General features: G+C 42.1%; 1 protein-coding gene across 1 annotated transcript in view; it reads right to left on the bottom strand.

Moving 5' to 3' along the window:
* Nucleotides 1–27,897, bottom strand: part of LOC141991359 (guanylate cyclase 2G-like) — a 120,492-nt gene that overhangs the window by 68,769 nt on the left and 23,826 nt on the right. Inside the window, exons 7-21 of the mRNA XM_074959654.1 lie at nucleotides 25,212–25,315; nucleotides 24,221–24,384; nucleotides 22,794–22,943; nucleotides 21,774–21,857; nucleotides 20,766–20,870; nucleotides 20,038–20,109; nucleotides 16,513–16,681; nucleotides 13,873–14,028; nucleotides 12,355–12,532; nucleotides 11,008–11,148; nucleotides 9,918–10,110; nucleotides 9,379–9,553; nucleotides 7,404–7,502; nucleotides 6,356–6,447; nucleotides 4,797–4,904 (exon numbers count right to left, since the gene is read on the bottom strand). Coding sequence (XP_074815755.1) covers nucleotides 4,821–4,904; nucleotides 6,356–6,447; nucleotides 7,404–7,502; nucleotides 9,379–9,553; nucleotides 9,918–10,110; nucleotides 11,008–11,148; nucleotides 12,355–12,532; nucleotides 13,873–14,028; nucleotides 16,513–16,681; nucleotides 20,038–20,109; nucleotides 20,766–20,870; nucleotides 21,774–21,857; nucleotides 22,794–22,943; nucleotides 24,221–24,384; nucleotides 25,212–25,315 — 1,966 coding nt within the window. The 3' untranslated portion in view covers nucleotides 4,797–4,820. The remainder of the gene's footprint in view (nucleotides 1–4,796; nucleotides 4,905–6,355; nucleotides 6,448–7,403; nucleotides 7,503–9,378; nucleotides 9,554–9,917; nucleotides 10,111–11,007; nucleotides 11,149–12,354; nucleotides 12,533–13,872; nucleotides 14,029–16,512; nucleotides 16,682–20,037; nucleotides 20,110–20,765; nucleotides 20,871–21,773; nucleotides 21,858–22,793; nucleotides 22,944–24,220; nucleotides 24,385–25,211; nucleotides 25,316–27,897) is intronic.

The following is a 27,897-nucleotide window of genomic DNA, read 5'->3' as shown; positions in this document are numbered from 1 at the left end:
AGAATTATAGAATTAATAACAATAGTTGTTAATAATTCATTTGACATTGCACATATAGTACTTAACCACTGTAAAAAAACTAACGTACAATTTCAGTGTTCACCTATTACATAAACTATGGCAGCACATGAAAGTCAACACCGCTAAAGCTAATGCCGGGGAGAAACCCTGAAGTAATTCCAGTAAAATACCTTTCAAACTTATTGTCCTCCTTTTTCCTTGTTAGAGTATTCAGAGATGATACTGTATGTCCACAATTCTCAAATTCTGAATAGGTTCTCTCTCACTCTGGGCACTATTTGTGTAAATAGGTGTAAGGCATCTAATATAGGTAGTTTAATTTATAAGTAGCTTAAAGCAAGGATCCTATTAGCTAAAATAAGTGACAAGCAGAATCCACCATGACGACCGCTGAGATAATAGTATCAGATCCGACTGTATTTAGCCTTTTGAGCCTAGAGTGCACAGTCTCCAGACAAATTGTTCTAGCTAGGTTGGGTTTACATTAGGAGGATGGCTTTCCTCACTTAGGCCTGTTCCTATCAGTAAAACTGCCCACGAGAAGACATGTCAATGAGATTTTACTGCTTTGAGATATTTCCTAGACCCCAGCAGATCCTGTTGAACGTTTCAGAGATTCACAGAGCATCTTGACTCCACAAAAGTTTCACGTGGCTGTTTTCATTCTTTATTTGCTCACCTCCCCTAACACTAGCAACTCCTCCCAGCTGCTTTCTTGCCTAAAGCTTTCCGCCTGTCCATGCCAGAAGGGATTAACATGCTCATGTCACGAAATGTGAAGGTTAGACAGTATTGGCTCTGGGTCTACCCTGCACCTTCACCAAAGGCAGGTTCTTATGTCCATGTTGGTTATCTATCCCTGTATCAGATTGTCTGGAACCACAACTCTTGCGTAGGAAGCCTGAACTGAGCTCCCTTGATAGGTTCATTAATGCTGCTACTGATGATATAGCAGCTATTATTTGCACCAAGGTGAGTCTCACACCCATGTGTTCCCAGGAGCTGAGTGTGTCACAGAATTCCCATAGTCCCTGCCAGTTGTGGAACCAAGCGTCTAAGTGCCGAACTTCCCAGCTGATATTACACCGCTCCTGATTTAGCCCATGCAACCAGCTGCATGGGGTCATAACACAAGCTACGAAGTTTGGATCCTGATCCAAATTTGGATCGGTTGTTCCCCAAAGTTCAGAAGTGATTCAGGTTTGGGCTTGTGACTGGGTACACAACTCCTTAGGGGTTTTCAGCCAAATCAGTCCCCATCCCAAAGGGGGCAACTCAACCAGTCTGGAGCAGCACGTACAGGCTGCAGTGGTGACCCAGCTGCTATTCCCAGGGAATCCAGGAGCGTTCTGACCTACAAGGGAAAGACCTGTAACATTATTTAATGGGGCCTGTAATGCAGAGAAGGGAAACTGCACTTAACCTTCATTTTGCTCATCTCCATATTGTTCATGGTTGTTAATTTCCCCATGTAACGGCCAACTTATTGCTATTTACATTGCTAGTATCTGAGGGTTCATTCTGGAATGTGGCTGGTTGCAAGAGATTTTAGCCCATTTTGTTCACAACAATCTATTTAGCTTTTACAAGAGATCACCTTCCAAGACAAGAGAAGACGGGGGGTCTGCTGTGGTTGGTGGGGAAGAAAGATATTTGTCTAGTTCTGAAGATCTCCGCATTCATCAGTGCAGTGTTTGAACTATGATATTAGTCTTCCATTCATTCCATGTTGCAGTCAAATGGCCTCAGTTTGTATTGTGTTCAACAGTCCCAGCAACAAATTCCTCCTACTGCAACAAGAAGGTGATGGTCATCCAAAGTGTCAAGAACCTCGGGGAGAAGTGGCACAATACGATTCAATTTTCAATGCAGAGGAGATGAGGACTTCCTTTATATGGGTGACTGTAACAGGGTCAGGCCTGATCCAGCATGGGACCCTGCTGCTGACTCAGTTTCCCCTTCTTGGGTTTCTCAAAAACTGTGCCCAGTGAGTCTAATACTACCCCTTCTTGGGGTCTGGGTTTATTAAGACATCACCACAATTATAAAAAAGCAACAAGTATAGTAGCAGCTAAAACAAGTCTTTCTCCTGTCTCCCCACTCCAGTTTCTTAAGCCTCTCGCTGGGCTTCTTTCCAAAAACCCAGCTTCTCCTGCCTAGTGTTTCCTCAAGCCTCTTCCTTTTACAGCTGTTACATCTCTTAAGGTTTCTGCTCCTGCTGCTAACTGCAGGTTGCTCCAGCCAGGCCTTTTCCCTTCAGTGATGAGGGAAGCCCTTTTCCTTGGTATCTCCCCCTAGATCCCTGCAGGCCTCTCTCCCCAGATTCCTTTATATCAGAGGTTCGGACCTCAGCTCTCTCTCTCTCAGCTCCCCGCATCCCTTTGAGCAGGGCACCTCTGCCAGGTCCCCTCTGGGTTTGTCTGGAGAGCCCTGTCCCAGGTCTGTCCTTGCTCCTGGCCTCCCTTTCTCTGAGGGAGCAGGCTCTCTCTTATCAGAAGCCCTGCCAATGGGCTACCATCACATGATGCCTGGTCACCAGACCCAACCATTGGCTGAAGCCCAAACTCATCACCAGGGTCCTGACGACAAGGCACAGGTGGGGCTAGGTCCAAATCCCTTAAAGGGCCAGCCCATCTTGTGACAGTGACTTTCTTTCAGAAGGATCCCAAAATGTTTTACAAATGGATTCAAAACCTGTAGCCCCAATTCTGCAGTCCGGGTGTGGGAGTTTTGCTCATTGAAGTTAAGAAAGGTTTGGCCACATGAGCACTTCAGGACTGGGCTCTTAACACATTATAAGAATTATTTCACCTCAGTGTGCTCTTGGTTTGAATGTGGCATATCAGTGCATAGCCACCTAGCCTATGAATTTAAGCTGGTCCTAATTCTTCATTCCCTGAGCTGTACTCAGCTATCATGGAGATTAACAGCTGCAATGGCTCCCCCATTTCAGGGCTGCCTGTACGTGGTATAATGGGCCTACACCAGAAGAGGATTGGGTGTAGCAGAGCTCTTCCCTGCCCCATCTCACCCACATTCTCTCATTCCCCTTACTCTGGGTAGGAGGGGGATGCTGGCATACACCAGTAGAGAATTCTCCTGAACAGGGCGGATTCTCCACTGGCACTCTCTAGTTTTACGGTCACTTGCAGCCATCAGCGCAACACAAAAGGGCCTTTGCAGACCAGAAAATCTGGCCCTTTGGGTTTTACATCTCAACCAAAAGGCAAAAATATCTTGAGAAGAAAAATGCCAGCCTCCAAATTCTTGATGTGTCACAGCACAGCGGTGCAAATGTTTCCTGATCTTTTTGCTTCCTAATTATATAAAGCTTTCAAAATGCATAACATGCTTTCTGTTTCCAGGATGTTTTTGGTGGGCTATGCATATTAATGCATCATCAGCTTACAAATGGTGAAAATGTTTCTCTCCCCTCTAAAAGACTACGCTGCATAGGATTGCAACACACTCTCTGTCTTGTCTTCTAATCAACTAGTAAAGGAACATAAATAGGAAGATACAAAACTTCATCTGCTTTGAAAGGGCATCTCCTGTGGGTAGAGATAGGATTTGCCAAGGTTTTAATGCAACAAGCCAAATAGTCCTCAGATTGGGAAAGACTGTAGGCCAAATGAATTGCTCATATAGATCTTACTTATGTCATCTGTTTATGACAGAATTGAATTTTACCCAGTGAATATGCTATAATGTGGTGCAAAGACTAGTTTAATTCCCTCTATTTCTTATGTACCAAAGGTCATATCCTACCATTGCTTTTAAAGGAGAACATCCCATTGGCATGAATGGAGAGTTCTTCATGTGCATCTGTGACAACTGCCATTTTGGTCATGACCAGGGATTGAGCCACGGAGCTCCAAAACCTTTACATCTTGAGTTTAAGTACTGTCTTATAATTGGGAGCTTTAAGAGACTCAGATGCTATGTGGATTGACCATGTGGCGGTGGGCTGCATAACACACACTAAACAGTTGGTTACACTTCTATGCCAGCATAGATCCCAAGTGGATTGAGTTTCAATTGAGTCTAGGAGTTAATGGGCAAGGAATAAACTGCTGTTTTCAGATTTAACAACCAAAACAGTGTGGCTTGAAAATGTTATTGTAAGTGATAATCCCATCTCATAGCCCAGGAATTGTTATTCACAATCCTCATGAACCACGATGCCATTACCCCGCCAGGCCTCTGTTGAACTCAGACTGTCATGCCGGAACTAGAGTATTTGGATAACACACAATAGGTTCAGATCCTGAGGTGATGCACAACAGCATAATTCCACTGCAGTCAATGGTGCAACACTGATTTAAACCACCCGAGGAGTCAGGTTAATCACTCCAAAATCTCGTATATTTCAATAAGGATACTTCTGCACTGCATGTCTCCCGAAGCAGACAGACAAACACTTGCTTTGCTCAAGGTAGCATGCTAAAACTAGCAGTGTGGACAGCGTAGCACAGGCTAGCCACCTGAGTACGGACCGAGGGGTTCAGGTGGGCTTGTACTCTGGTGTCTAGCCCTTGATGTGCTGGTATTCTTAGCTTGCTAGCTCAAGCAGAACTAGTGCATGCCCGTCTATCTGGACTGGGAGGCACGCTCCCAACTGCAGCACAAACATACCTCCTAAGAGGCAAAGCCACACCTAGTAGCTTCAGTAGACCCACATGTTAGATCACTCCTCCAGTCCTTGAACTGATAACTGCAATTATCAGCATATGGATTTAACACCCTTCCCTACAGAAATCTAATCACTGTCTTACCTGCAATGTTTCCTTTAAACGGCCTCACAAATTGTCACTGAACTCTGGGAGAGACAAGTCAAAGCCAGCTTTTCCTTTTAACCAAAACGTTCTTTGCTCTCCTTTGCCCTGACAACAGAAAGAAGTGAAAATGGAGTTGTACAAAAGAATCGGGGATGTGGGGGAGGGGAAGAAACGCATTGCTTGTAAGTAGAGCTGGCCCAAACTAGAAATGTCTGGATTGTGGGATAATTTGGTATTTCAGAATTTGGTTTTGTTCCAAATTTTTCAGTTTCCCCCAAACTGGAAATCTTGGGGAAAAAATTGTTTTAGAAACATCGACACGTGGCATTTTCAAAATTAAATAGGCTCCCTGGAACCATAGCCACCCCTAGGTGTTCTGTCACCCAGGACGGAAAATATTTTTGGTGTCCCCCATACTTAAAAGGTGCAATAAAAAAAACAAAAAATAAAAAACAAAACAAAAAAAATCAAACCAACTCCCTCCCTGCCTCCAGGGGTTTGGCACCCCCATGTACAATGATCCAGTGCCCCTCAATATCGGTGCTCAGGGCAGATGTCCTGACTTCCTACCTCTAAGACCAGCCCTGCCTGAAACCATGACTGCTACTGACTGAAATTCCTACTGCGCTCATGAAATTGACACGAATGTCAATTTCAGTCAGCAGCTGCCTGGACTGCTCTGGGGCAGGAGACCCCAGGCCTTCCAGATTCCCTGACCAGCTGGGTCGTAAGGTAGCCCACTTGGAAGCCCAGGGTCCCTGGCCCCAAGGCAGTCTGCATAGCAGAGCTGACCCAGAGCCATGGACGCTGGAACTCAAACCATTTTTCTCAAATATTTCAGGTTTGAGAAATGGGTATTTTCCAATGAAACTGTTCCATCAGAAAACTTCTGGCAAGCTCTAATTGTAAGGTCTTTGAAGCAGAAACCATCTCTTGATTATACTTTGGTACAGTGGCTAGCATGATGAGGCCACGGTCCCTTATTGGGGCCTCAAGGCACTCCAGCAACATAAGCAATAAAGAATAGTAATATCAACATAGAGCATGACAAGGTAAAAACCATGCACAGGATCCAAGGATGTGAGATGCTGAAAGGGCTGTGGAAGCACAACGACTTCACAGCATTGAGTCCTGTTTTTCTGGAATGCTTAATTCTAGTTTGCAAAGCACTGTCCTATGTTAGGCAGATGGTTATCATATACAAAATGATGGAAGTGTCTGATTTCAGTCACACCATAGTACTGAACACTTAGGGTGACCAGATGTTCTGATTTTATAGGGACAGTCCCGATTTTTGGGTCTTTTTCTTATATAGGCTCCTATTAGCCCCCATCTCCGTCCCGATTTTTCACATTTGCTGTCTGGTTACCCTATGAACACCTCTACATGTTTGTTGTTTTGTTTTTACACTGATGCATTAACATCAGTTCATAACCAGGAAAGCATATGTTCTGCATACATTATACGTGTTCGAAAATTCCTCCATATGCTGTCTAGTCTATTAGACCTACCTACTTGGCATGATAGGCTCCCTTCTGCACTCTTAATGTTCATACCTTTACTGTTATGGTCCCTCTTTCTTGCAGGTCATACCCACCGATGGATTGCAAGGCATTAGCAGTGGTTGTGGAGACATGGATTCGGAGAGCTACAGCAAAATAAATCTATTTACTTATTTTATAAATGTATATGACTGGCTGGCTGGGGAGGATTAACTAGTTAAAGGGGCAGGATCAATCTGTTTAGAACCTAATGTTTATCTTCCTAAAGGTTGTGTTTCATTTTTGGCCCGAATCTTTCCTCCTGTTCAGAAGGGTTTGTAATTAAGATTTAGGCTTTAGTCTGACTCCATTTAAAATGAAGTCACTTGACAGAAATGGTCCCCAGGGCAAAAGCATGGTATTTATTATATAAACCTCAAACTTTCTCTTTTAATATTTGGTATCGTAACATCCATGGCTATCTAGGTCTTCACAGTTGTCACTACGCTGCACGATATGGTCATTCAGAGCTTCATGGCATCAGCAGGGAAACAAATGAGCAAGCAAAGACCTCTCCATGTAGCAGTATAGGGTCTATGATGCACAGTCATGTGTGTCTGAGGGCAGTAACAAACACACAAAACACCATGTTCATTTTAAGTTCTTCAAAGATTGGACATCCCAGCTGGTTGTGAAACATGAAACATTGTCACTGTGGATAGCAATGGACAGAGCAATGAACTGGGACTCAGGAGACCTGGGTTCTATTCCTGGCTCTGGCACAGGCCAGTTGAGTGAGCTTGGGCAAGTCACTTCACCTCTCTGTCCCTCACTTTCCCCCACAGTAAAATAAGGATAATGATCCTGACCTCCTTTGTAAAGCGCTCTGAGATCTGCTGATGAAAAGCGCTTTGTAAGAACTAGTTGTTGTTATCTGACAACAATGATCTCAGATGTAAGAAACCCTCAGGGTTCATCAAACTGGATTATCAGAGCATTGCATGGCAAACGTTTGACACAAAAAATGTCAATGAACAATGGGTTATGTGTAACACTGCCTCTGTTTGTGGTTAAAAAAAATTCCATGCAGGATGACTGCAAACTCGTCGAAAATGGTACCTACGCAAACTGGTACTTTCCATCCTTGATGCCATATTAACAGTGTCTCCAAACAAGCAGTACCGTGGCATTGTGATTCCCACCACTCCTGCAACAACAGGTCCTAAAGTACAAAAAAGAAAGCACAAACCATGAAGCTATCAAGACAGAAGGTGTTATGCAAAGCAACTTTGCCCCACACTGGGGCTCCTAACTAGGCACTGGAGAAGGAGTTTAAATGAAGGAGTGTCATTGTCTCCTATCTGGAGCCCAAGCATGGGCATGTGCAACTCCTAAATTCTAATCCCAGTTTTGATACCAACTTCCATTCTTGACTTGCGCAACTCATGACTTATTGTCTATGTTTCTGCGAACATGGCAATAATCCCTAGCTCATCTGACTGTTGCTGTAAAAACTAATATGCGTACAACTTCTAGCTCTGCCAGGGGCCTGCTGGGTGACCTTGGACTAATCACTTAATCTTGCTACGCATCTGCAAAATGGCGATAATAATACTGACCTCTTTTCTAAGGCTCTTTACGATCAATGGAGGGAAAAGAGCTAGGGATTATTAAAACAGCATAGAAATGCTTAGTTGTGTTATTAGAACTGAGACATGTATGAAGATCAAAACATTCAGACAATTATTTGCCCAACGTTTGCAGTTGTCACTGAAACACCCTGCGAAAGGAACATAGATATTGTCATACTAGACGAGATCAGTGGTCCATCTGCAACAACATCCTGACTCCAACCGTACCAGATGCTTCAGAGAAAGTTTCAAAACGTTCTATAGCAGCAGGCAATTGTGTAATAATCTGCCCATAAGGGAGATTTCTTCCTGACCTCTGTCAATTGGAGAACCTAGGCCTCCCACATCTCCGGTGACTGACCTACACACACTGGGCTAAAAAGTTATAGGGGACGTGGCCTCCTCTTCCATTTTTGCAGATGAAACTTTTTCGCAAATTTGTGTCAAATTTTTGAATAAGTTTCATGTTGTCTGAAACTGCATTTTTCAGCAAATAAACTATTCATTCGAAAAATTTTGCCCAGCTGTAGAAATTAGATCCCATTCACTCCGATGGCAGGTAACGTTATAGTTTTGGGCCAGTATTTGTGAGATGACCTTGGATACATGCATTATCTTTTCAGGAAGAGTCCGACCACTGAAATGCACGTCTAAACGATCTTGTTGGTATATGCTGCATTGAGCTTCCCCACAAACTCTTCTGTCAGCATAGACGCCAAGCTGTGCCAGTATTGCTTGGATAGGAAATGGAAAGCACCAGCTGAGAATGGAGGTGTCATTCCTTAGATGAGTACTAAAGCAGAAGCCCAACATGACTACAGTATAATCATTGTAAAATGTTTACATAGCACTGTATATTTACACAGTGATTTACAAACACAGGAAAGAGCACTGTAAGCACTTCTGAATGTCTGATATTAATGTTCTACACCTTTATAGAACCTTTCAACCAAGGATCTCCAAGCGCTTAAAAATAGAAACTAATTAATCTCCCCAGCACCCCGTGAGGATACTGAATGTTAATATTGCCAGCTTGCTGATGGGGAAACTGAGGGTACAGAGCAGTTCCGTAAGTAGCCAAGGTCAGACAGCAAATCACGGCCGAGGTATAAAAAGAATCTAGAATTCCTAACTCCTTATCTCATGCGGTAACTGCTCAATATGTGCTACAGTGAATTAAGGATGAACCCCATACCCAAGATTAAAACAAACATTTGGCCACCAGTTGTCTAGTCTTTACTCAGGCAAAAATCCAAATTAAGGTCGAGGGGAATTTTGGCTGAATTAGTACCGGAGAATAAGCCCCCTTAAAAAACACTCTCCAGTCTCATCTTAGCCTGATGCTTGACTCATCCTGAGGTGAATTACGAATTCATGCAAACATGTGAATTATCTACTTGTGGCTCAATTTGTATAGACCGAGAACAAATCTCAGTATCAGAAGCGGGTGAGACTCATGCTACTTACCTGTGTTAATGCCAATCCGCAGCTTCAGCTTCTTGTTGGGCATGTGCCCTATCTTGAAATGGATCATTGCACTGAGGAAGTGCAAAGACATTGTAGCAATTTCCTCAACGTGCTTCATTCCATTGGGGATGGGAAGGCCACTGGCAACCATGTAGGCATCTCCAATTGTTTCAACCTGTCGCTAGGAAAGCAAAGCACTTAGGCAGCACGTTACGTGTCTGGGGCACAGGGCAAATAATAGCCAATATTAGAGACCGTGCAAACTAGTGAACTAAGCTTAAAACCGGGAGTTAAGATCTTCTACGTTCTAGTCATGTTTCTGCCACTGACTGCACTCAACCATCAACAACTGGAACAACAGCAAGTCAGTGATATTACTGGTTTTGGATGCAAGTGACTACAGAGAGGGGGCCTGACTCTGTGAGTGCTCTCTCTCCAGGAAACTTCCCTTGACTTTGATAGAAGTTCTGCAAACACACTGCTTGCAGCACTGGGCCCAGCAACTGTGCTGCCTGAGAACAGGAAGCAGCATGTCTCACCTTGTATACGTCGTACGTTTTAATGATGTTATCGAACAGGCTGTACAGGTCATTCAGGAGATTAACCACGTGCAGGGGGTTGCTGAGAGAACACAAACTGGTGAATCCAACAATATCTGAGAAGAAGATGGTCACGGAATCAAAACTCTCAGGCTCCACAGATTTCCCAGCAATGAGCTGCTCTCTGACGAAGCTGGGACAGGAGGAGAAAGCAATCATTTCCTTCATGTTTGTTTGCTTGCTCGCTCTCTCCCTCCACCTCAGAATAAATCCATTTGGCCTTAACGTCCTGCGTGTTTGGGAAATACACCAAATGGCCTATTTAAAGCACTTTTAAGGCTGCCTTAAAGATCCCCAAACCAGATTCAATCTGGATTTACACCAGCTTCCACTTTGGCAAAAGGTCCCCAAATTAAAGCATCTACTGGAGGGGAAGAGGGTGCAACAGAGAAAAGTGGCCACTTGCCAGAGAGGTGTGGGAGAGTGAAGGTCAGTGGAGCAAAAGAAGTTGATGGCATTAAATGCATTTTAAAATGATGCTGGCTAGCATGGATTCAGGCTATACCTACAAAATATTTGTCAAGGATTAAGGAAGCTGGCGCGCTGAGACCGCAATTTCTGTTGAACAGTTCAGTCTGATTGTTTCCTTCTGCTCCTCATGTCTGGGGTACCCAGCAGTAATCCTTTGTCTTAGACTGTCAGCAATTTGGGGGAACAGTCTTTTTGTTCTATGTTTGTACAGCACCTAGCACAATGGGCTCCTGGTTCCTGACTGGAGCTTCTAGGCACTATCACAATATAACGAATAATAATAATTAATTGCTTAATTACCATTCATTAGTTAGAACCCAAGGCAACAATCCACAAGTTTTTCAATAGAATGAGACCTTTTGTCCAAAGCTGTGAGCATGTGCACTACTGTTGAGCATATGATTGCCACATTCAGCTTCAGGAGACACTGTACTACCGGTGGTTCAGTGACTCTAGTACTTTGCAAAGCATTCTGAGACGCACTGAGTATGGAAGGCTCTGTCTTGCACCAAATTCTATTGTCGACAAACTTATGAAAATACAAAAGCTGTTTGATTACCTGGGCAACATTGCTGACAAAAGTGTATCTGTCTTTTTCTTCTCTGCCACCAACTGGGCTGTCCTTTCTTCCACCACATCCTCCAAGTGATTGGCATACTTTTCCAGTTTGTTTACCATGTTATCCAAGATGCTAATGTGGCTAATTGAATTGTTCAAACAAATATTGCTTTTAATTTACATAATAGCACTAAGTAATACAAAATATTGATGGAAACTGTATTCCACTTCCATTTCCATCAAAGATCCCCTCTAGCATCTAGAGTCCATGGGGGAGAAATGACTTCTGATACTTGGCTACTCCCCACTATGGGCCTTTCATCAGATCTCATCATTTAACTTGGATAAGAGCGATCCATGGAGACTATACAACCTGCAGATAGTATTAGTACCGACCCAATGCCCCCGCATAGTCTTTGGGAGCACTGTGCTGCCAGAAGGGCCAACCTCAAACCAAAGTCCCTTACAAGATTCAAAGTGGTAGCCTGGCATCCTGGCCACATTCTGCTGTGGACAATTATATGCTGACTACTTAAAGATACGATCAATTTAAATATATTTTTGTCCGATTGGTTTTGTACATACTTATTACTGGTAACACTTAAGATACTGTAAGTGAAAAAGATTAGAGCATAAAATGCCTGTTTTTTTCAGTCTACTTTGGCAGTACTCTGCCTATCATTAGTTTCATGATTCCTCCTGTATAGCCCACAGTTTCCACCATGTGCGTCTTTCACTCAAGAGAGGAAAGAAAAACATTTCACCATTAGGAAAAATGTCATTGCAAAAATGCAAATATTGACAGGGAGGAGCTACAGTACTTGGAAATAACTTTAAACTCTCTTCTAAAAACTGACTAGATTTCAAGTTAACTATATCCATTTAACCCCCCACCCCACCCCTCAACTGTGGTTTCAGGTGGACATTATTCATACCATCACAGAAATGTAGGGCTGGAAGGGCTTTGAGAGGTCATCTAGACCAGCCCTTTGTGATGAGAAACGACCAAGTAATCTAAACCGTCCCTGACAGATGTTTGTCCAACCTCCAGTGACGGGATTCCAAAGCCTCTCTTGGAAGCCTATGCCAGATCTTTACTACCCTTATAGTCAGAAAGGTGAGATATTGGGAAAATCTAACTCTTCATCTTCCTGTTCTAAACTATCCTGCAGTGGTGCTGTGGGCTGATAAACAGCTGCTACATCCCATCTCTGATGCAGCTGCATTTCAGCAGTGTGTGAGTAATCTCTACATAATGGATGCCATCTATAAAACACTTTGGGAGCCTGCTGGATGAAAAGCACAATGTATATCTGGTATCATTCTCAGACAGGTAAGAGAGACTCACCCTTCAGGGCTTGCATCTCTTAACCCTCTCTTCACAGAGGAGAACATTGGCCTTCTCCCTGGATCTTCATCCCAACAAGTTCTAAGCATTGCAATGATCCTTTCATTGCATTTCTCTGTTGACAGGGATGGCCGCAGTGGGACGGGCACAGTTGGGTCCCTGAGATGGTTTATTATCTCTGTATTTAGCAAACGTGATCAATCAGGATTTGAGTCTATTCATTATTTTAGTATCCCTAACTTTGGAGCAAATTGTCCTAGTCCTTAATGCAGAAGTCAGAGGAGGAGGAAAAACAGCATGCATGGAGCTTCCTTTTCTCTTATGCACCTAACATAATGGTCAGAGCAAATCTGTCTTTCACCTGGACGAGCTTAGGGTCTGCTTCTTCTATGCAACCCATGCAGCTGGCCAGTTTCAAAGAAGGAAGCCTTTCGTACCATCCCACAGGTGCAGTGTTCACATGCCCTGGAGCGCTGGGGGGAAATTGTTCCTCCAAAGCTACAGACTAAATCTGTCACTATAGATGAATGCTTTCTCCTCTTAGAGACAGGGATTTCAGAGTAACTTGGTACATGCCATATTACTGCAGGCTGCTGAGTAGCTCCAACATGTGAATGGTGTGGTGTTTTCATTGGTACTATGTTCAGCTGAGCCATTACTACACTTCACTTTGCTGTGATGCATTTAATTTGCACATAAAGTCAGATAAAAAGGAGCATAGAGCCCTATTATCTGAACAGAATAGACAACATGGAATTTATTCAGATCAATAGAAGGTCAAACAAGAGAGAGAGGTTTTCCTACGAGCAATGCACCTCAAGGAGATACTATATGTGGACTATAGGAGTTTGTGGGAGAAGACAGCTGCTGCTGTATTTGAAGCAACACTAAACATAAAGCCACTGTTGTTGTTTTTTTCTTATAAAGTGGGAAGCAATGAGAAATGGTGACAGGAAATCAGTACAGGGTTATGAAACCAGCATGGAGCACTTGCTCAAATTAAGTTCTAAATTCTTATGATTTATTAGGTAAAATTGCAAAATCATTTAAAACATATAGACAGTTAAGCCTGTGTGACTCTCCAAAGACCAAAGGTGTCTATCCTTAGCAAGCAGATAGTTAAGAGATACAATTATCTGCCTATACTCATTCATAATGTTCAGTGTACAAAAAGTCTCTTGCTTCCAAAGGGTGCATCTACTCTGCAAATTAAAGGTGTGTTCCTAACTCAGAGTAGCTAACCCGCTCTGGCTAATCTGGGTTAAAATAACACGAAAGAGATGGCAGTGCAGGTTAAAGTCTGTACAGGAGTCTGGGGTTGAACTACCTGCTAATCTGAATTAGCTGTGTCTTCACTGCTATTTTAACCGCAGTTAGCTAACATGGGTCACAGCAAATCTGAATTTTAAAACACATTTTATTTGCAGTGAAGACATGCTACATTTAGGGTAATTCCAGGATACAAAAAGGTGCTCACAGAGGGAAGATGATCTGGAAATGTGAGGAACAAAGTTCTACCTTCTGCTTCCTTGTTCAGGTCTTGGAACGGGCCATCCTCATTGTTATAAATCAGCTCCCTCATTATTATAGCAAAACTGTAGACATCCCCCTTTTGAGTCCCATGGAATGGAAATTCCCCCATCCTGAGCAGTTCTGGGGCTGTCCAAAAGAGATCTACAAGGCAAAATAGGAAACAGCAAAGAAGTCTGTGCTCCAGCTGGGTCAAACTCATCATTGGCAAAGAAGAGGCTAGACAGCCTTTTAAAATCCTAATCACGCTATGGGATGGTTTGTGCTTTTATAGTGCCGTCCAACTGAGGATTTCTCTGCTGCTTACAGGCACTCATTCATCCACACAACACCACTGCCTGGTAGCCAGCAGCAAGGGCACTCCTTCCTCCCCACCCCAGAAGTGGCAGTAAGATCCCCTTTGGGAGAATAGAGATAAAAAGCAGAGTGGCCTCCCAGCAGGTGGGAGAGGTAGGCCCACATGTGGAGTCGTCTGTCAGGGTCACAGTGTGCATAAATGAAGCAGACCTAGCTCCCTTGTGCTAGAACAGGGTCTCCCAGTTCAGCCAATTAGAAGGGGAGAGCAGCACCTGCAGCCATAAAGAGCCAGGCTGTCTGGAAGCAGGGGGGCAGGAGCAGCAGGAAGTTCCCTGGGAAAGGCTGCCAGAGCCCCCCAGGAGGCAGGGCAGTGGGAACACGCTGGGAAGTGGGGGGCTCCAGGGAGAAAGCCTGAGGAGGTGGAGCTCTGTTAAAAGAGCACAGAAGGATCTTGCCACAGGCCCTGGAGCCCCGCAGTCTGCGTAAGGCAAAGGTGGAAATCCCCTGGGAGCTGTAGCCCAGAGTGGGCTGAGGAACTGTTTTGGGATTTGTTAGCCTACATCTGTGAAATAAAATTGTGCCTCGAAAGATACTCTGAGCGTGGTAGTGAGGCCTTTGTGGGCTGGGGAGAAGCCAGCACCTTAGAGGGTGGTATTGGCATGACTCCTCACAGCTGTGGCCCTTGGAGTAAGCACCCTATTCGGATGCATGGGGCTGTTAACACATCTCAGAGCGATTGTTTCAGCCACCTGAAGACTCTGGCAGACTTCACTACATCAGCTGCATTTGAGTCACATTTTCAAGCTTTTCTTTGCAACTATAAAGGCTAGAATTTTTTCTTTTCTTTTTTTATAAATAAAGGCAGCAATTCTCCTGTAATCAAATGATTCCAGAAGCTGGGGCTCTAGGCACAGGTCTAGAAGAACATAAGAACGGCCATACTGGGTCAGACCAAAGATCCATCTAGCCCAGTATCCTGTCTTCTGTCAGTGGCCAATGTCAGGTGCCCAGAGGGAATGAATAGAACAGGGCATCATCAAGTGATCCATCCCCTGTCACCCATTCCCAGCTTCTGGCAAACAGAGGCTAGGGATACCATCCCCATCCATCCTGTCTAATAGCCATTGATGGACCTATCCTCCATGAATTTGTCTGGTTCTTTTGTGAACCCTGTTATAGCCTTGGGCTTCACAACATCCTCTGGCAAGGAGTTCCATAGGTTGACCATGCGTTGTGTGAAGAAATACTTCCTTTTGTTTGTTTTAAACCTGCTGCCTATTAATTTCATTAATTATCCCTAGTTTTCATGTTATGAGGTTAAAACAACACTTTCTTATTTACTTTCTCCACACCAGTTATGATTTTATAGACCTCAATCATATCCCACCTTAGTTGTCTTTTTTTCCAAGCTGAAGAGTCCCAGTCTTATTAATCTCTCCTCATACAATGACAGGTTTCAGAGTAACAGCTGTGTTAGTCTGTATGAGCTGTAGCTCACGAAAGCTCATGCTCAAATAAATTGGTTAGTCTCTAAGGTGCCACAAGTACTCCTTTTCTTTCTCCTCATACAGAAGCCGTTCCATACCCCTAATAATTTTTGTTGCCCTTTTCTGAACCTTTTCCAATTCCAATATATCTTTTTCTTTTTTTTTGAGATGGGGTGACCACATCTGCACGCAGTATTCAAGATGTGGGCATACCATGGTTTTATATAGAGGCAATATGATATTTTCTGTCTTATCTATTCCTTTCTTAATGGTTCCCAACATTCTGTTAGCTTTTTTGACTGCCACTGCATATTGAGTGGATGTTTTCAGAGAACTATGCACAATGACTCCAAAATCTCTTTCTTGAATGGTAACAGATAATTTAGACCCCATCTTTTTATATGTATAGTTGGGATTATGTTTTCCAGTGTGCATTACTTTGCATTTATCAACATTGACAAATGTCTGTAGCATTTATGCCTTAATTCATCCCCAGCTACAGACCAAGAATTATTCACCAAAATTATTCAGCAAACATTTTCAAACAACAAATAAATTGAAGAAAATCATAAGCTGCTCAGAGACAATTATTGAGCAAAATAGAGACAAAACCTGATCATATGCATTATTTGCTGCTATTTCCTCATCCATATGCAGCATTACTGGAATAAAAAAAACCCTCTGTAATTTCCAAAAGCTGTGTTCCAATCACCAATATTCAAAGAGGTGTTGTAGATAAAATCCGTGTGAAGACCATTATGAAGAAAAGCATCCGCTAGAGGAATCCACGAATTGTTGTTTTGTTGCATCCCTTGTGCTTGTAATTCTTGTATAATCCTCTTACCTGCATAGTTGGTATTTTTCTCAGTAATTACTCTGTATTTCGTTCCATACTTAAACTCCCATAGCCCAAATCCACACAGTTTCACTTGCATGCGACTATCCACCAAACAGTTAGTAGGTTTCAGATTTCCATGGGAGTTCAATGGGCTTCTGTGAAGAAACAACATCCCCTACAAAAACAGGAACAGGGTGACTATAGAATGGTGGCTACAGAAGCACCAGGCAGAATAAAATACCACCAATGGAATGGCGGGATCTAGTTTTGGCTGTCAATGCAACAAACAGCAAGTATAACCAGCTCTTGGCTCGGCTGGTTCTGATCCGAAACACCATCCCTAAATCTCATTGTATCTATGCAAGTCTTTTTTCCATTACATTGTCCAAGCTATCTGTAGCAATGGTCTGCTTTGGTCAAGCCCATCCAGAAACCTACTAGTTATGCCCATACTTCGTCTGGAGAGCCACTTTCTCCTATCACTGCTGCTATTGTCCTCATTCCCTCCATTCACCTAGGGCATCTGGTCTTACGTTAGGCCCCGATCCTGGATATTATTTCCATATGGACAAATCCCTTTGCCCACATGGAATCTCTGACCTGTCTACCTAGAGAGCTTGGGTACTTAATATGGTCCCTGTGACAGACTGACAACATCATGCAATACCCTGGACAAACCTGATGGAATGAAGATAAACTTTCCTGAATTAAGTTAAACCTTATTGAGTTTTGTTTGATATTTTTGGGGCCCATTGTATTAAAAATGCAACGGTGTTACTGTGGAATTGTTTGTAACTCCTCTAGGAATACGGGGATGGTAATGTAGTTCCTCTGGTTATTGAAACCATCTGGTAGGGTCCACATATATTAGTTCAAACTGGATCCTCCAGGGGCCAACAGACAAAGAAAAGATTTTTGGTTAAATAGCCTGTTTTCAGACAGGCTCAGGACACCATTTCTGATCCAGTAAATAGACAGGACCCCTGCTCTAAGAAGACCCCCAATTCTTAGGGAAGGATTGGAGAAACTTGGCTTGCTGAGGGCTCAGCCCCAAAAGAATGCATGCTTGTTCTGAGCTGAATCTGTGATGAACTTGGTACCACAAGGAAACCCCTTGGGCACAGAGGTGCTGGAACTAGGGGCGCTCCCGCACCCCCTGGCTGGAAGTGGTTTCCATCATATACCATAATTTGGTTCAATGGCTCTCCGCACCCCCACTATCAAAATTGTTCCAGCCCCCTGTTTGGACAGAGTAGTGAAGGACTGTCCTTACCAGAGCCCATGTTAGGGCTGGGGTGATCTCTGGTAAGCTTGTTAGCATGTGTGTAGCGTCTCGTATTGATTTTAATATGTTTTCTCTGTAATACTTTTTGCCTTGAGGCTCAAACAGGCTTACTTAGAAAGAGCTGTGTAGTAACATATAACTGTAGGCAGTCGTACTGCTAACCATCTCTGAAGACAAAGCAAGCAGGCCTGCTTGGGCAGTCTGTCTCTGCTGGGAATAATACCGTATAGTCATGGGACTGTGCAGTCTGGAAATACCCCAGTCAGGCAAGAGTGAGACTCCTCTCTCCGACCAAGAGAGGTCATGGGCATGGGAGCTGGAAACCTGACAGTGAGTACCCTTGCTGGACCATTGTAGAGAAATACAGGTGCGGTTGCTCTGAAATGTGACACTCCCCATCACAACAGTATGTGAGCACCTCACATTCTTTACGGATTTATCCTAACACCCTTGTGAGGTAAGGAAGTACTATTATCCCTATATGGGAAACAGAGACTTAATGCCTAAATACCTGTAAAAATCTGGGCCTGTGGCACTCAGCATTGCAATGCCCAGCTGATTTAGGAACCTGTCTTGTTTTCAAAAGGGGTTTAGGTGCTTAGAGCCTAAATACCATTGTAGGACTCTTAAGTGCCTAAGTCACTTTTGAAAACAAGACAGACTCCTAATCAGTTAGATATTGTGACACTGAGCACCACAACACCTTTAAAAATCTAGGTCTAGGTGTCTTGCCCAAGATCATATAGGAGAGTCTGTGACAGAGATAGGAAATGAACCTGTCTCTCCTACCTCCTAGACTTATGCCCTAATCATTGGACCAAAACTTTAGATTACAAATTCTTCAGGGCAGGCACTTATTCCTACTGTGTGTTTGTATAGCACCTAACACAATGGATCCCCAATCCAGAGAGGCCTTTTTACACTGCTGTCACACAAACAAATCATTTTACTTAGCACTTTTCATTCATTCCTTATTGAAGAAGAAAATTCATGACTAGAATGGTGTGGCCTATTCCTTTGGATGTGGCAGCATAGCCATACTCCTTCCTGCCCGCCTTGGGATCATGAGCACCCCAGCACTTCCATGGGGATCATGAGCACCCCAGTCCCCTCACTTCCACAAACCAGACAAAGGAATGTAGCTAAATATTTGCCAGGGCCAGGTGAATAAAGCCAGCTTACAAAATGGCTACGTGAGTCATGGGCCACGCACTACAGGTCTTCAAGTAAATGACCAACAAGCATCCGAAAAATAAGCAACCTTTTGTATCATTTGGTAATCTTTCCCCCTTTCTCCTCATTCCCATCTTGTGTCTTAATAACACACACAAACCAGAATCAGACTTTAACAACAAAATCAGAATGGTAAGAGCTGCAACTCAACATTGAATTCCTTCCCACCGCCCCCACCCCGCCCCTCATTTAGTAGCATCTATAAATTTTCAAGCAAAATTTTTACTTTTGGAAAACAATTCTGTACAAATGAGAAGAGAAACGTTAAAATAATGGTTTTGTGTATTATTTATTACTATTGTTCATATTGCAGTACTGTCTAGAAGCCTCAACCAGGTTAGGCTTCCTTTGTGCTCAGTGTTGTACATAGTGAATACATAAGACCGGCCATATTGGGTCAGACCAAAGGTCCATCTAGCCCGGTATCCTGTCTTCTGACAGTGGCCAGTGCCAGGTGTCCCAGAGGGAATGAACAGAACAGGTAGTCATCAAGTGATCCATTCCATCACTCATTCCCAGCTTCTGGCAAACAGAGGCTAGGGACACCATCCCTGTCCATCCTGGCTAGTAACCATTGATGTACCTATCCTCCATGAACTTATCTAGTTCTTTTTGAATGGCTGGTCCAGTCCTGAAGAGCTTACAACGTCAAACAATTTTCTCAAAACTTTAGAACTTTTTATGTTTTACTTTTAACTGTCTCCCCCCCCTTTTTTTTCCCCATGTGTAACAAATGTTTAATTTGTTTAATGGTGTAAGCATAGGCCACTGCAACAGAACTCCCAAATTAATAAAATAAATACATGCAATAAAATAAGGGTAATTTACAATTACAACTTCCTCAACCCTCTATCAAATGCAAACCCAGCACTTCCATCTGGCTCCAACGGGATAGTGTATTATTCTCATTTTTGTCTCTGACGTGTTCAAAGTCCAGAGCAATAAGCATTTCTAGGCTCCATAACTTTTTTAATAAGGTTTTCTATTAGAAAACAACTCAATGTCATACTTACATTGACTATATCATAGGCAAAAGAGAGTTTGAATATCCAATCCAATTCAATATCAGAGTTCCTTAAAATGTCCTGAAAAACAAAAACGTTCAAAATGACATTGGACTGAATCTCATCAGATGGAGGTGCAGTGAGCACATGGAACTGAACTCAGTCTATTTGCTCTGTGAACATTTATTGGAAATGAAAACTTATTTCCTAATACATGTGTACGGGTCTCCAAATCAGCAGTTGCTGAGAATAGTCTGTACATATCACTATTGGGCAAGTGGTAATTACAAACTTGATTCAATATTTACATACAAATTCTGTAGAGCTTTATTACACAATAAGCTGAGTAAATAAGATGTTTCTTGGTAAATAAGATGTCCTAATACTCACTGCCTCTGTGGCGTAATGTCTCTGTTTTTTTATTGTTCTCCAGGGTGCTACTCTGCTTCTCATACCTGGTATTCACAAAATGGTTGCACATAAGAAAGAACTGAGCACTAAAGCAATGAAGACTCATAGGAGTAGGAAGGGACACATGCACTTGAAGTCGTAGATACTAGATGCCAGGAAAGTCCTGATATCAACAGAGCAAGAGTAGGCAGCAAAAAGAGCTAACAAACAAAAAGGAGGAAAAATCAGTCCTTGCTGACCTGGCAAGAGCTCAGAACAGCTCCTTTGCAAGCTCTCTTACAAGTCAACCCAAAGGCTATTGGTGTAAATGATGCTGGTATTCTCACCTTCAGGCTTCCTTTCTTGCAGTACTCTGTAATAATACAGATATTTGGAATTTCAGTGCATATACCAAAGACGGCCACCAGATTCTCATGCCTCAACTCGCGCATCTGAAAGCAAGGAGGCCTTGTTAAACACATTTGTTTACATTACAGCCCCACACCCGAGTTGTTCCTTAGCCATTGTTTATTACAAGAATCCTACAAGTTAGAAATGAAAAGGTCATTAGCTCATCCTTGTCCAAGCCTGGCTAGTTCAGGAATGTCTCTGCAATATATTTTCTATTCCTGAGACTAGTCTTGTTTCAAATGATTCAAGCATTTGAACTTCCACCATTTCCGGGAGTCTATTCCAGCCCCCAGGAGTCTATTCTAGCCTGATAGATCACCACTATTAGGACAATGCCCATTATTTCAGCTTAATATCTTCTTCACAGCCCCTGAAAATACTCCATTGGACCATCCTAGACAATTCCTCTCCCTTCTTAATGTTTATACCTTTAAGATGGAGAAGGCAGTTATTTCCCTGATTTATCTTCACAGTATAAATATTTAGTCCTTTGCGGCCAGATTCTGACACTCTTACTCACATTGAATAGAACCTTGAACCATGATTAGACCCGTTGAAATCAATAGGATTACTTCTGGAGCAAGATTAACACTCAACATGAGAAAAGGTATCACAATCTGGCCCAGGATCTCTCCTAAAAAGTCAGTCCCTCCTGTCAGTCAGTTAAGTCCTATTTGTTATTGCTCTTCTCCAGCATGTCAATATCTTTTTAATGTAAAGGTGTGCAAAACCAAAATGCATGACACTGATGAAGCCTAAGTAGAATCCAATCTTCTCCCAGATTCAATACCAACAAAATACTGCAGGCTCTGGATGTGAATTTCAACTTGCTAAAGATAGACGGACCAGTTGCCCGATTCAGCAGTACCTACAGTATGTTTGTAACATAATTTGCATTTCATTTCAGTTGGGCATAGGAGGATCATGTTGAGGTTGAACCTTACCATCTGAACTTCATGAAGGACTGACTGTTTCCGAATCCAGGCATCTATTTGGTTATCTATATACCTGAGTGCAACAAGAGTTCCCTGAAACGAATATTCAGAAAGGTGGAATCCAACATACAGTACTTTAACACAGAAACAGTTTGGAAGAGATCTGCACAAAAAGGTTATGAAGGGACCTATGAGAAAACATAGCATGTGCTTAGAAGTTTAGAACTCCCATATGTTAAAATGGTTAAAAGTATCCTTCCCTGTACAGACACGCAGCCATAAGAGATGACCAATATGAGCTTCACTGTACAAGGTACTGGATTACTAACTTGCCCAGTGACAGACAAAGTTGAAATTGCCTTTTAAATCAAATTTTAAGGGTTCTGAAGGGAAAGATGCCAAATTTATATTGGGAAGCCAGCTGACTGTAACAAAGCATGGTAGTCAAGTGAAGACCCTGTGCTAACAGTCAAATTAACAATGGTTGTCACAGACGATACAGTCCAGAAGTGATTTTAATTTAGGTTCTCTTATATAACGTGCTGCCCAATTATGTTAATCGATATAGCATATATTTTCAGAACAACTTTCTGCAGATGAAATAATGTACTCGTGTAGGAATTACCAAGAACTGCAATGCTGTCATAGGAAAAATACTATATTATATAGCCAGTAAGTTAAGACTGATAAGATACGTCATGCTTTTTGGAAGGCCAATTATACTACCCAAAAACTCTGACTCCATCTCTGTCAGAATTTCATATAGGACATTTCTGCAATCTGCCATTTTTGGCAAAGCAGAGTTGGACATTTATCAGCAACCTTAGTAAATTAGCACCATCAGTTTCACAGTCCTACCTGTGAATCCTGAGAACTACTGTGGCTTTTATTCTTTTGGCCATCTTGTGCCCTATTTACCTGTAGAGAGCACCCAAAGCCACACAAAGGAAACCAAAAAGGACACAGTTAACATAACAGAGCAGAAAGTACGCCCACTGAAGCTCACCTAATCTCCCTTTGTAGTCGTACCTGGTAAAGACCTACTGTGGTATAAAATACGTCTTTCCCCTGCTTGTCCTTCAGCCCAGACCGCCAATTGCTTGAAAATATCAAACTGGACGCAACACTTTCTTGTCCTTTAGACACTGGTGTGCTTGTTTCTGATAGCTCAAAATGATCCTTTAGGAGAAAACACAAGAGACGTGATACTGTTAAAAATTCATAAATAACCTAGGTAAATTTTGACAAACCTAAGACTTGCCGATATTGACAAAGACAAACTGATGAGGAAGAACCCCAGTAATGGGTTTTCCTACAGTGCCTACCATAAATGATAAAGACAAAACACAGGTAATGAAAAGCAAGTTGCCATCCAACCCTGATGTAGAAGGAAATCACATATGCTTGGGCTTCACTCCTATACAGAGGACCAGCACAAAGTATAGGACCCACATAAATAGAAATGGGCACAAAAATTTCATGAGAAAGCATGTGGTTTTTTCACACAAAAAAATGCAGACTTGGGTTGACCAACACAATTCACAAATTCAGATCAATTTTGGCTAATTGTTCCAGTCAAAAAAAAATTCTGAAATGTCAAAACAGGTTCAGTTTGGGAATTTCTGAAACGAAACGTTTTGACTTTTCGTTTTGGAAAATGTTTCATTTTGGTATTTCCCTCAATTTTACTTTTAATAAAACCATGAAAACATTTTTAAAAACGATTTTTTTTTTTTACTTTTTCAGTTCTCTGAAAAAAATTGAAAACAATCATTTCCGATTAACCTGAAATGAATTTTTTAAATTTTTCGGTTCAGCCACTGAACTGAAAAAATCGGTATTCAGAAAGCTCTATATTTAAACCCTGCGGGTTATGTCCACCCTCAGGATTGACAAAGAACTAATATGAGCCCTCTCCAAACTATTCTCAACTAAGGTGTAAGTAGAACTGTTGTGCTGAATATACCTTGTGCTGCTCCTCTGGATAGCAGTATATTTCACCCATTAGCGAGTAATATGCTGAGAAAATGTTTTAGAAATCATTGGGAAAAAGTGTTCCTGACCTAACACTGCCAGGCAAGGATCAACGACTAGTCAGATCAACATAGTATAAGGACCCAGTCCTGTATTGAGCATCTACTACTACAAAGGAATCACTCCAGATCCCATCATTGTGACCACAGGCATGGTTTGACCCATTAACTCCTTAGGCCCTGATACTGCAAATTACTCAGGTGAATGCCTAACTTCAAGCACAAGGCCTATTGATTTAAATAAGACTGCTTAAGTGCTTAAAGTAAGGACATGCTTATGTACTTTGCTATAAGTAAATTTCTACAACTTCATGATAAAAGCATGGTTAATTGCTAACATGATCACAAACTTATGGATTCCTTCTCGCTTAGAGTATAATTTATAACTAGTGTGATTCCTGGTATTTCAAGGTCTTGCTTTACCTTATGATCTTGAAGCATACTAATATCATTGTAGTTTATTTTCCACCAGATGTCATCCATTTGCTTTTGCAGCTTCCTTTCCTGGATCTTTAAAAACACCATTATGCTGGCAGCTCCTGAGGCTGTTAACAACAGGACGACAATCAGAACGGTCACTGGTGTACCTGTTAAAGACATGATACAGATCATTCCCAGCTATATGGAGGTGGAGAAAAATCTTGATGGCACAACCAAACAGGTGATTTTTTCAGGAGTGAGTGGTCACCTTGCTTCATATTGATATCATATGCTTGGTTGATCCTTGGCTCCAATCCAGGGGCTTTGCACCACTCAGGCGGCATAAAACAGCTGGAACACCAGTTTAATTGGCTCCTAGTGGAGAATCCAGTGGAATAATGCCCTCCTAACATTTCCTACAGAGCCACCCTCCTTTTGACTTTCAGAGATGCGGATTACTCACTGCTCATACTGGATTCAACTGGAGATGTCGGAGATGCTCACCCCCTGTGAAAATCAGCCCTAAGTGTCACTAGTTGTGAACCCAAAAAATGGAAATCACCAATGATTAGCAGACACTTTTGAAAATATTAGCCTAAATGTTCAAAAAATGCTTAAATATGGATGTAGTACTGACACCTAAATAATAGCCTGATTGTCAGAAGTCCTGAGCACACAGTAGCTCTACTTATTTAAGTGCATAAATATGGATTTAGGTATGTAAATTTAAGTATCCATTTTTGAAAATCTTGGCCTTAAGTCTTAGGCTCTCTTTGCCTCAATTTCCCTGTAAAATGAGGATGGTATACTGCAGACACACTCACAACATTTCTCCTTTTCTGAGGTATCATGAAATTTCATTAATCAATGTTTGTAAAAAGCTTCTTTGATCTTTGAATGAAAGATGGTAAATAGCAGCAAAGTATTTCCTTTGTCTCTTTCCCCTTCCCATGTGCCCAAGAGCGCTGATCTCATTAAGTATGACCATACTCACTTATAACTGAAGTTTCACACTGTTCATTATAAAACCCACAGTACGGTCTGTCTTTGGGAGGAAAGCCAGCCAGCCAGCTGATGTAGGCAATTTCCATGGTTGGGCTATAGATGGAGATAGATAAATGTAAGTGACCATTTCTACTGCCTGTCCTCCTTTCCTAAAGTTATTTTCCAATGGGGAACACAAAATTGGCATAATTTCTAAAAGCTCATAAATACTAGAGCTGATCAGAAAATGTAATCCCCACCCCACCATAAATTTCTACCAGGAAAAAAAAAATCCTTTTGAAATGTTTTGATCAAAAATTTCTGATTTTCTGCAGGGGTTTTTTAAATGAAATGAAACACAGTTTTTGTTATAGAATTATAGAAACGTAGGGCTCGAAGGGACCTCAAGAGGTCCTCTAGTCCAGCTCCCTGCGGTGAGGCAGGGTGAAGTTTACGTAGACCATCCCTAACAGATGTTTGTCTAGAAACCTCCAATGACAGGGATTCCACAACCTCCCTTGGAAGCCTATTCCAGAGCTTAACTATCCATAAATAGTCGTAAGAAAGTTTTTTCTAATATCTAACCTAAAGCTCCCTTGCTGTAGAATAAGCCCTTTACTTCTTGTCCTACCTTCAGTGGACATGGAGAACAACTGATCACCATTCTCTTTATAAAAGACTCCTTTCAGTCTTCTTTTCTCAAGACAAAACATGCCCTCGTTTTTTACCTTTCCTTATAGGTCAGGTTTTCTAAACCTTTTATCACTTTTGTTGCTCTTCTATGAGAGGGAGGGATAGCTTAGTGGGTTGAGCATTGGCCTGCTAAACCCAGGGTTTTGAGTTCAATCCTTGAGGCGGCCATTCTGTGTGACAGCTGTTTTTTTGGAGGGGAGGGATAGCTCAGTGGTTTGAGCATTGGCCTGCTAAACCCAGGGTTGTGAGTTCAATTCTTGAAGGGGCCATTTAGGGATCTGGGGCAAACATTGGGGACTGGTCCTGCTTTGAGCAGGGGGTTGGACAAGATGACCTCCTGAGGTCTCTTCCAACTCTGATATTCTATGATTCTCTGACTCTCTCCAATTTGTCCACAACCTTCATAAAGTGCGGCACCCAGATCTCAACAAAGCACTCCAGCTGACGCCTCACCAGTGTCAAGTAGAGCAGGACAATTACCTCCTGTGTCTTACATTCAACACTACTGTTAATACACCCCAGAACATAAGCGCCTTTTCCACAACTGCATCACATTGTTGACTCTCATTCAACTTGTGATTCACTCTAATCCCCAGACCCATGTCAGCAGTACTACCACTTCACTAGTTATTTTCCATTTTGTAGTTACCATGTCTGATTTTTTTCTTCCTGAGTGAAGTACTTTGCACTTGTCTTTATTGAATTTCACCTTGCTGATTTCAGACCAATTCTCCAATTTGTCAAGGTCATTCTGAATTTTAATCCTGTCGTCCAAAGTGGTAGCAACCCCTCCCAGCTTGGTGTCACCCACAAATTTTATAAGTGTACTTTCCACACCATTATCCAAGTCATTAATCAAAATATTGAATAGCACTGGACCCAGAGCAAACCCATGCAGGACCCCACTATACATGTCCTCCAAGTTTGCCAGCAAATTACTGATAATTACTCACTGAGTAAGTCTTTCAACTAGCTTTGCACCAACCTTATAATAATGTATCCAGATCATTTTCCCCTAGTTTATAAAAATGTAATGTGGGACTGTGTCAAAATGCTTACTAAAATCAAGGTGTATCATGTCTACAGATTCCCCCCCAACCACTAGGCCAGTAACTGCACCAAAGAAGGAATTAGATTGGTATGGCATGATTTCTTCATGACAAATCCATGTTGGCTATTACTTACAATCTTATTATCCTCTAAGTGTTTACAAATTGATTGTTTGACAGTTTATTCCAGTATGTTTTCAGGAATCGAAGTTCAGCTGACTGGTCTATAATTCCCTGGGTCCTCTTTGTCCCCCTTTTTAAAGATAGGTACTATGTTTGCTCTTCTCCAGGGCTCAGGGACTTCACCCGTCCTCCTTGAGTTCTGAAGGATAATCACTAAGGGTTTTGAGATTGATTCAGCTAGTTTCTTAAGTACCCTAGGATGAATTTCATCAGGCCTTGCTGACTTGAATACCTCTAAACTTATCTAAATATTCTTTAATCTGTTCTTTTCCTATGTTGATTTGCGCTCCTTCCTTCTTGTTAATATTAATTGTGTTAAGTATCTGATCACAATTTACCTTTTTAATGATGACTGAAGCAAAATAGGCATTAAACGCCTTAGCCTTCTTGATGTTGTCCATTATTAGCTCCTTCCCCACTAAATAGAGAACCTACATTTTCCATCATCTTTCTCTTGCTCCTATATATTTATAGAACCTCTTCTCACTGACTTTTATGTCCCTTGCTAGGCTCATTTAGCCTTTCTGATTTTGTCCCTACATATTGGGGCTATTCTTTTGTACTCATCCTTAGCAATGTTTCCACTTATTGTATTATTCCTTTTTGATTTTCAGGTCCTTAAAGAGCTCCTGATGGAGCCATATTGGCCTCTTAAGGTTTTTCCCATCTCGCCTTCCTATCAGGATAGTTTGCACTTGCCTTTTTAATGTTGTTTCTTTGAGAAACTGCCAACTCTCCTGAACTCCTTTTCCCCTTAGAATCATAGAATAT

The sequence above is a fragment of the Natator depressus genome, chromosome 7, assembly GCF_965152275.1.
Source record: "Natator depressus isolate rNatDep1 chromosome 7, rNatDep2.hap1, whole genome shotgun sequence".
NCBI classification, from domain to species: domain Eukaryota; kingdom Metazoa; phylum Chordata; order Testudines; family Cheloniidae; genus Natator; species Natator depressus.
This window is presented reverse-complemented; position numbering and strand designations above follow the sequence as displayed.